Genomic DNA, 10,808 nt, shown 5'->3' with positions numbered 1-10,808 from the left:
ATTACTTGGACTGGGATCGAATAGAGGCTAAAATTATGATAAATAATCACATTTCGTATATTTAGTTAAGATCTAACTGAAACAACAATTCCTTCACGCCACAATACATGGTTCGTAATCCCATCTCTCCTAGTGATCCTTTATAAAGGTTTCCTAGAGAATGCCAGCGAAACGTTAACATCATTCAAAGGAATTTCAATTCTATTCCAGAATGGTCCATTAATTAATTTGTCCCCGTATTGCACTTTGTTTTACATGTGGTTTCACACAATGATCTGGTGGCATGCGTGGAGATAGTTTGTTAAATTGAAACAATCTAGATTCCAACGATGAATCATAATTTTCATTGCTTTATTATTTCTCATTGCAATTCTGTTACAATCACAAGATTGCATTAGTATTCAGTAGCACAGCATACCAACCGGACGACCTCATGGACGCGATATCTCTAGTGAACGCATTCAACCGTATGCTGGTGTCAAATGTATTAATTGTCAGGAAGCATCATCGTTTAAACGCCATTTCTTCGGGAATGGTTAGAAATGCTGTGATCCTGACGGGTGTCGCAATAGTAACTCTTTTCATTACCGGGCAGCAGATGGGGACGATACAGTTCCGAAGCCATCTCGGGGATGTGTCATCCATTTCGATAACGCTGATGTACACCGTGATTATGATTGTTCAGTTTCCAACGCTGGCCGTAGCAATCTCCAAGAGGACCAAGCTGCACGAGCTTTGCAAACGTATTATTCGGATGGACGAAGAGTTTCAGAAACATTTCTTCCGGCCTATTCCTCCCAACAGCATCTGGTGGATCAAGCTTCAACTAGTAATCGCTTCGCTTATTACGCTGTACTTGCTTTGTCGTTGTATCCTACTTAATCATATGTATCCGGGCAAAACAGCTCTTACGGTAGCGGCACGCATCCTGTTGCAGTTCAATATGGCTATGCGGTTGATATTCGGGCAGCTGTTCGGCGAAATACTGCTGTCACGATTTCAACATTTTCAACGAGTAGTCACGCTGCGGAATCTTGGATTCTTTGTGCAGTGCCTGGATGAAATCGACGAACTCAAAACGCTGCTGACGTCAATTTTCGGGTTCCAGATACTAATCAACGGTGCTAATATGTTTATGACTTGCTCCGTAGTGAGCTACAACGTGTTGATCACCGTGCAGATCAAAGAAAATCTGCTACAAGTGCTTTGGGCACGGTGCCCCGACAGACCGTTATTATGCAAAAAAATTGTCCATCAATTCTGAGCACAGGGCTCGATTTCTGAGGTTATTTTGCACCTCTGGACCAATTTTTAAAAAAATCCCTAGGAGGAATCTCGAGAAATCTTGATTTGAAGTTTTAGATCTAAAATTTCAATATAATCCTCATTAAAATTTTGCAATAGCACTGAAAAAACCTACAAAAACGCTCAAAAAGTTGGCCAAACTGTTCTCAACTAGTATAAAATTGTTACCGTTGTTATAATTAGACATTAACAACTAACTAAACTTACCAAAGTGGCTTAAGATTTTTTTTTCATAGATTTCTATAGTTTTTAAACTTGTATAGTCGATTTAGAGCTAGTATCAGTCATTTGTTTCAAATCTGGAATGATTTGGTACAATACACATGAACATACACGAATGTCTTTCACGGGGCCGCTGACCTCCACCTGAATGATGTAACTTTTTCTTCCGGCATTCTCACTAAATAACCAGCTCACTGAAGTTCGCCTATTTTATTCACACAATAGTTTTCGCTCCTGTTCTCAAATAAATGTGCTTTTAGAGCCAATAATAAGCGTTTATACAGGGAAAATTGACAATGGTGACTCATTTAGGCATGCTTGCATTCATCGTTGTTCTGTTTGCATTTTTATTGAAAACTGATTTAGTTTTCGAAACACTTTTCAGTGTTCTGCGATAAAGGGTCGCGATGTGTTTTGCCGAAGTTGTTAACGAAATAATTGATCTATGAAATCAGATAAGCCTTTATCAAGCAACAGTGTAGAAATGTTATTTACCCTTGCAAGTTGGTCCATAAGCTGGTTACATAATCCATAAAAGGAGATATTCACAGCTAGTACACGTGTGTTATCATTATTATCATACGTCATAAGTGTGTTCAGAATAATAGTAGTGAAAGCCGATTTTCATACAAAATATTCAACTTTGGCATGCTGTTACTTTGTTTCCCTATGAGCAATCGGCTTTAAATTTAGAAAAATTCAAAAACTCAAAATACAGCAGATATATAAATAATGAAAACTACTATTATTTTGAACGATTTCGACTGGTGCTTAACTTTTTAACCGGTAGTGTGAAGATTAACAAATTATGTGATAATGAAATTGACTTTATTTGTAGTTTACTGCCAAAATTTCATGCCGATTGCTCCTATGGAAAGAAAGTAACATAATGCCAAATTTGAGCATTTTGTATAGAAATCGGCTTACACTACTATTATTCTGAACACAACTGTACATCTCCATCAAGCACTGCTTCAGCACCAACAAATCTGAACTTCCTTCTTTGTCTACATGAAACCATATACGTTTGGATAGAGTACATGATATGACAAGCTTATCCTAGTTCACGAGAGACGCGACGGAGAATAGTTGTCCACCTTTAAAATAGTGAAACTCTGCTTTACTGCACTGCGGACGATTTCAATAAAGTCATCGTCTGCAGAATCAAGGAATATATGCGACAAAACGAAATATTGAACAGTAAATTCTGAAACTCATCTCCTTCCATTCCATGTAATTTTCCGAAAAAAATAGGCTCCTCGTCTACAATTCTTACACTTCATTGTATTTGCCAGCCTATCAGCTTTATGTTTTATTTTTAAGCCTTTGACATTACCTGCAGCAGCTAGAATTTCGTTACTGAGTCGATCGTGATCTAGAAATCAATATACAGATTGACGATGCATTCCGAAAAAAAATAAAACGAAGATTGTTGCAGATATATACAGTATGGCCCATAAAAAAATGCGAAAATCGTCATATCATGTTCAATGGTAGTTTTTACATAGAAAATGTGAATGAAACATAAATATTATTCATGACTTGTATTGTTTAATCTATTTAGACTCAGTTTTTCGCTTTGGACATGATTTTTATCTGTTACTTTCACCTTACCAGAGAGGAATTGGAAGCATACCTTCAAATTTTATCGTGCGGACGTCGAGTTCAATATCTGAATGGTGAAAGCTTCTAAAACATCAACGATGGCGTGAGATACTTCACAGGCCTTGTTTCCAGCATACGCCCATATCAAATGATAGAATTGGTTCATACCTGGGTCATTGGAGACTTAAACATATTTTTGAAAAAACGGCTCATTTTGGAGAGTTTTGATTGAACCTTCATATTAGTGTGATAAGCTGATCCGTTTTGCTCAAAACCTATGAGCTAGTATTGATATAAGTTGTCTCTAACCGAAGGAACAAATTTCATCCTCAAAAATCTGTTTTAGGCCTCCGTATTTATTTTTTACTAAACTTTAACAATAAATAAAGGCATATCAAACCTATAAGACGCAAATGCCCTCAAAACTATGACCCTGGCAAAATATTTTATTGTGACCATGAAAAACCCGTTCTCTAAGAACTCATCCATCCTCTGATACCAAACAAACTGAAATTTACAACAATAAAGTGTGATTTTTGAAGGTGGAAAGTTTATCACCAGAGTATACGACAATCAGACGCTGTTTCTAGCTTTGGGCGGACAAAACCTTTGAAATTCTTTGCTTTATTACATTGTTTAGGACAGTAAGAAAAATATGACAAAAATTGTCCTAGATAGCGAAGTTATGTTAGAATATACTACAATAATCAGAAATTACATTCACTAGCAAAAACAATGAAAATAATGCTTGTGGATGCTAGATTCACGTTCGAACAATTTTCGCATTTTTTATGAGCCATCCTGGTGATGCTGATCTAAAGTATTAAATACTCATTGAGGATTTGTTTGAAGTTGTTAAAGACTTTGTTAATTTTCGAACACTTGTGACATATGACAATCATGTTTCCCGTGTAGTTATAATCCTGTTGTTGCTGGAGTATTGAAAAGGATATTTTTACACAGAATGGTGAGGGCAGAACTCGGCGGAAAACTAGACGTAAACATCAAGAGTAGTAAGTAGTAAATAGTAGAAACAATTTTTTTTAAGCAAAATAAATACGGCAGACTTTGGTGGGCTGGTCACTTAGTGTGAAAGTCGAAAAAAAAGCTGTAAACAAGCTGTAAATTCAGCATTGAATGTTTCACGTTTATCGAACGTAATATCAATTGTATATAAGAATTTATTGCTTAGATTTCATTCTATTGAACTAAGCTAACTGGATTAAGCCATGTAAAAACATACTTAAGCCACTCTGGTATGTTAAGTCAGTTTTAAATATTTCTAATTATAACAATGGTAACAGTTATATGCTAGTTGAGAACAGTTTGGCCAACTTTTTGAGCGTTTTTGTAGGTTTTTTCAGTGCTAATTCAAAATTTTTTTAAGGATTATATTGAATTTTTAAGTCAAAAACTTCAAATCAAGATTTCTCGAGATTCCTCCTAGGGATTTTTTTAAAAATTGGCCCAGAGGTGCAGAATGACCTCAGAAATCGAGCCCTGTGCTCAGATTTGATGGATAATTTTTTTGTATAATAACGGTCTATCGGGGCACCGTGTTGGGAGAAGCTGGATGTGTTGGCAGATCTGTTCGGAAACATGGTTATATTTTTCCTGTTCGGCTATCGTTGTGGATTGATTGAAGTCAAGGTATGTCTCGATAGATGTTTTGTAGGGTATCTCAAAATTTCCCTTTGTCAGAATGCTCAGAAACAGTGACCGCACTCCATACGAATGCTGGCCAAAAGTACAATTGGTCGGCGTTAAGTCAGAGTGCACCAAGTGACATTCTGAATATGCTGAGGATAATAAGCTTAAAGTCTAACTCTTTAAATTTTTTTTAACTCATTTTCACACTGACTGAACAATTTCTACGAAAATAACAACTATTCAATGCTTGCATGGTCAAATCGGGTGAATATCACTACGATATATCAACATCCTTCGACATCAGTATCGTAAATTTTTTAATAATCCATATCTTCAATCCCAAAATCTGTGGCATTACGATAGCTTGAAAATCAAAGTTTTGCAGGGTCAGGGCATTGATGACCAGCAATATTCAAATATGCGTTCAGTCAGAGTGAAAATCTTGAGTACCGGCCAAAATATACTGGTCCAATAAGCGGGTTCTATGACATTCCATACAGACACTATCGATCTACCAAAAATGTCTATCGAACTCTGAAAACAACTCAAAAAATGCAATATTCAATCAGTTTATAGCCTTTTGACACTTGCTTCGTTCTGACTGCGCAGAAATTGTTGCAATAGAATTATTATTGTTTTAATTATTGAATTATTCTCACTCCAAACGTCGAAAAATGCTAATTATTTAACAAACCAAAATTTTTAAAGATAATTTGATGGGAATGGTCGCTGATACAAAATGGGGATATAGACTTTTCGGGACGAAGCAGCACAATTGTGCTGGACAGAATTTTTTGAAGCAGCTTGTTCAGAGCCTGTTTCAGATATTTTTTTTTCCATCTTCATTAATCCATAGTCAATGAGTTACATTACAGCCCCATGAAGAGTACAATCCATTGATCATAAAGGTGAAAAATCGTCCGTCCCGAAAGAGATATTTCCCAGTACATTTGGCAGGATTGGTTTAAAAGCATATTTAATTTAATTGAATCAGTAAAATCTTCTCCAGATAACAGTTTATTGAAATGTAATTATTTCTGTATCAATTTGAAGTTGAATATGGTGGGCAAACTTTTGGTGGTTTCTGAATGTATTCGGTAGCTGATGATGCTTGAAAAGACAGTCTTTATAACAAGTATTAGATTATAATGGTCTGATTCGCAGTATAATATAAATAAAAAAAAATCATATCTAGGCACAAGAAAGCGCAATTGAAGCTATAGTTCATCGAATACTATGGTACATTTGCAATTCATTAAGAGGATAATGATCTTTTTGTTTCCTATATATCTTTGTCAATTTATTGAGGAAGCTGTATGTTACACACTTGTTGATATTCTTAAACGCTAAACATGTCAAATCCGATTCGAAACATCTTCAGAACAAAGAACTAAGGTATATTCTTTTGAAAAAGATCGGTTGAGACAGATTTGATTATGGTTTAGAAAAACTATCCGCGACGTAATGTGCAAACTTCATTCTTTAATTTTGCCCAACTCTAGGCCACGCTGGGACGTTTCAAAGCCAAAAGTTTTGTATGGGGAGAACTTTAATATCGGTCGTATCATGCATTACGGTATCCCAAAATTTCACATTATCAGAAAATTTAGGGTCTCAATCTCAAAATAACAGATAAAGACGTTCTAAACAGTTTTGCTTCATTGCAGGAACTCTAAAAAAAGACGTTTAGACATTGCCCTATTGAGATTTTTTTTTAAATATCGGACATTTATGATCAATTTATAAAAAAAAAGCATTTTTAGTTCTGCAAAATTTCGTGATACCATTAAACTTCGTGGGTATCAAACTTCACGCAAGAATAATTCTTCACCTTTGAAAATAGGAAATTTTTTTGATGAAAAACTTTGCCGACATCATATCCCAAATTGTATGCGTTACAGAATTGATTTTCTGAGGGCAAAAATAGAACTTTCCTGCATTTATTGCTGAATATCATAGAAATGTGGTCTAATATTCAACATATGTTGCCATACTGCGAATAAAATCAATTGATGCAGTAATTTTGAAACAGTATTGTTGGCTGCCTTCATAGTTCGGTGGACGGTGTTTAGCTATTTAGAAGGTATTTAGTTTAACAACACGTCCAATATATTCCTTCTAGTTAAATTCACGGTACAGGGCAGCGAGAGCCGAAGAAAAGCGAATCCACCGCAGAAAAAAAAGGCAGCACGAAGAAAGTGTGGGAGCTGAAGCTCAAGAAAGCATGAACCGGAATGATATGCGGAGATTCTATGCAACGGTCAATGGTGCGCGGCACAATACCGTACCAGTGCCCGCCATGTGCAATGGTAAAGAAGGGAATTTGATGACCGATAAAACGGCAGTGGCTACCAGGTGGAAGGAGCATTTTCAGCAATTCTTGAACGGTGAAAATGGAAATGTAGCGAGGAACAGGATGAACATAGATGATGATGATCAAGCTGTGTACCCGCCGACCATAGTAGAGGTTAAAATGCTATCAGTGAGCTGAAGAACTGTCGGCGAAATACCAAACTGGTTTTCGTGAGGGCCGATCGACAACGGACCAGATGTTTAGCTTGCGAATTCCGGGAGTATAACTTGCAGACTCACTATCTGTTTATTGATTTCAAGGCGGCGTACGACTCAGTGAAAAAAAAGTGCTTTTGGCAAATAATGTCTGAACATGGTTTTCCGGCGAAACTAATTAGGCTGATACATGCTACGCTGGATGGTTCGAAATCAGAATAATTTGCTTCAAAGTCGAGCTAACACGACATTTGGTCAAAAAAGAATATCAATCATCGGACCAACCAAGTACAATCAACTACCGGATGAAATTAAGCAGATTTCCAATCGTTATATTTTCAAAAGAGCTGAGATAGTTGCGTCCACTACCAGGAAGCTCTCTCTCCATATGAGCTTTTTGGTGTGGGGGATTAAGACTATAGTCCTATATGGGCATGAAACTTGGACGATACTCGCACCCCATTTTCTTCTTCTTGGCATTAACGTCCTCACTATGACAGAGCCTGCTTCTCAGCTTAGTGTTCTTATGAGCATTTCCACAGTTATTAACAGAGAGCTTTTTTTTGCCAAAGTTGCCATTTTTGCATTCGTATATCGTGTGGCAGGTACGATCATACTCTATGCCCAGGGAAGTCAAGGAAATTTCTATCACGAAAAGATCCTGGACCGATCGGGAATCGAACCCAGACACCTTCACTAGGCTTTGCTTTGTAGCCGCGAACTCTAACCACTCGGCTAAGGAAGGCCCCATATTACGTCTTATGATTTGATTTTTTGGAAGTGTGTAGGTACTACATTAAAAAAAAACCTCGGGGGGAAGGGGGTATCTTGTTTCTAGGCCAGCGATGGTTAGTCTAATTGTCCATGATTGATGCGACTGATGACACTCAAAAACGAATGGTCATCAAATCGATTAACCTCCGTTCCAGACAGAACCGTGTAGTCCGATGTTCACTGTCAAAGATGGCAGACATGTCATTTCTCAATCATTTCAACAATTTGTTGATTTGTAGCGTACGATTCGACTCCTACCGTGGTAGGGTGAAAGCTTCGGGAGTGATTCGTAACACAATACTCCTTTCGATTGTCACAGTTTCGCCGCTTTATTTTTTATTTAAGCTGGATTTCGAACAAGATTTATCGAGAATCAAAAACATTTCAGTAGTTTTGAGATTTGTGATAACCTTGGTCACATGTGCGGTAATCTTGCTGGAAAGCATCTGCAGTACGAACGAAACCCGTAAAATTATAGCGAGTCGAATGTAACAAAAGGACTCCATCATATAGGATAGAAATTTATGTGCCATCTTAAAATTACATTGATGCTGGTTTGAAAATGAGCTATAATTAGCTACCAAACTAGATGAACATAAAAAAAGTTCTAAACGGGAATTAAACTCGCGACCCCTGGAGCGACAACTACACACCTGAGCTCTCTCAGCTGTCTAACCACCTTAGCATGAGGCTGACGAAAGTTGAACACGTTCTGCGTAAAATGTGTGTATCACAGAATCGCTTCGACGGTTGGCGGTTTCATCGAGAAGTGATTGAAATAGCAGTCAACAATGCGGAGCGTTCTCTCGGTCGCGTGATTGTTGACCGTGGCTAGGTTTGTTTTGTGGCAGATTCATGTAAATTTCTAGCGGATTTAACTGAAATATAGTTGGAAGGGCCCTGATTGGGTAACAGATGGTTTTATTTGCTTCACACGGAGAAAAAAGAATTGTCCAGTCAATCATATTTGCTGGTAGATCAATCATATTTGACATTGGATTTCAGTCAACCATACATTAAAATTGATTCAACAATATCTGTGCTTGGTTTAACTATTTGGTATGATTGGTTCAACTACACAACATAATTGAATCAACCATAGATATGATTGACTCAATATTAATATACAATCATGACAATGGTATTATTGTTGATGTTGTGTTGTCAAAACCAGCACGAATCTTCTTTATCGACATTGCAAAAATGCGACAAAATGTAAATAAAAATGGGAGCAGGAATTCAAACCACTATCTTGAGAGTGAGAGCACATTAACTTACATCTACTCCAACATCGCTTGTTGGTAAACAGCGGTTTTTTGCGGTACAGCTCATAACGTGACAAGGTAAAAATGTGCGGAAAGCTAATTCAACAATAATATAATTGAAATAATCATGTGATGGAAGACAGAAACAAACGCAAAAGCGATTGGACAAACCATACTGTCAGTTTAGAAGCACCGAAAATATGCTTGTAACAATTGTATCTTGGCATGTTAAAGCAACTATCGGAAAAGTTATGTCAATCATGCAAGAATTTTTTGCGTGCAGCTGTTGGCTAACGCTTGTAATTTTCAAATGCCTGCCACAATTTTCCGTCGATGTCCAAATTGCGTGCTGCTTAACATTCACAAATTTTTGCTGTGTGAATATATTTAAATATTTTTCCTAAACATTTTATGACAAATTCTTCCGTAAAGTTCAACAAAAGTCCTTAAGAAATTTTTCCAAAATACATCACAAATTGACGGTTAATTCATGAATTGGAAAGACATTTGTTTTTGGAATATCTCTAGCCATCGAGTCGTCAGAGGAAATTTGTAATTTAATTTTCAACGTAATGCACAATACATCTTCGGTCATCTTCTTTAAAAAAAAAACCGGCAATATTTCCGCGTTATACTTCTACTGTACTACAAAACAATCGATAATAAAACCTTCGAAATATTGATTGAGATTTCTAAAGATAGGAAAAAAATGGTTCTTTCTACAACACATGCTAAACATGTAGTAGCACGAAACTTCGAAGTTCATACAGAATATTATCTGAGATTTTAGTTACAACTACATTCAATAGAACTTCCATCCGTTTTAATACCGATTATTTTTTGTTACAATAGTAATTTTTTCCGAATTATATTTAAGCTGCAATTATTTCAAAAATACAATACTATTGTATGTGTTTCTCTAGAAATATGATATGGAAAGATTCATAGAGGAATTAATAAATCAATCCTTAAAAATATTGAGATATTCATGGAGTAGTTTTTGAACCAAAAAATGGAAACTGGATAAATTTTCAAATTTTATTTATGAAAGAATCCTAAGATTATCAATCGAAAACAATTGTTTTTAAGGAGTTCAAGAATGAATTGCAAAATCTTAGTAAATCTGATAAAAAATTTCTTCAAAAAAAAAAATGTTATGTGTATTTTTGGTGAATTTTCTTTTGAAAATTTCGTCGGTGCGGTTTAAAGAAAAAAAAGTCTGTAAAATACTTAGATGAATCACTGGTGTTTTTTTTTTTTAGAATCTTATATATAATTCCCTAAGAAATCCCTGAACAACTTACTCGGGAGATCTTTGAGTGCTTTCGTGGAAGAGTTCTTTAAAAACAGTTGAACGTATTCGCTAGGAATTTTAGAAGAAGGTTAGAATTTTTCAAACATTTCTAAGATAAAAAAAAAATAAAAAAAATCTCGTGAGAGTTTCTATGGGATGGGGGATGATTTTAGAGAAATGTAAAA

General features: G+C 36.1%; 1 protein-coding gene across 1 annotated transcript in view; it reads left to right on the top strand.

The window, feature by feature from the left end:
• Nucleotides 1-428: 428 nt before the first annotated feature.
• Nucleotides 429-10,808, top strand: part of LOC23687578 — a 30,644-nt gene continuing 20,264 nt past the window's right edge. The window contains exon 1 of the mRNA XM_021842176.1: nucleotides 429-1,121. Coding sequence (XP_021697868.1) covers nucleotides 434-1,121 — 688 coding nt within the window. The 5' untranslated portion in view covers nucleotides 429-433. The remainder of the gene's footprint in view (nucleotides 1,122-10,808) is intronic.

This window comes from Aedes aegypti, chromosome 2 (assembly GCF_002204515.2).
Source record: "Aedes aegypti strain LVP_AGWG chromosome 2, AaegL5.0 Primary Assembly, whole genome shotgun sequence".
Classification (NCBI taxonomy): domain Eukaryota; kingdom Metazoa; phylum Arthropoda; class Insecta; order Diptera; family Culicidae; genus Aedes; species Aedes aegypti.
This window is presented reverse-complemented; position numbering and strand designations above follow the sequence as displayed.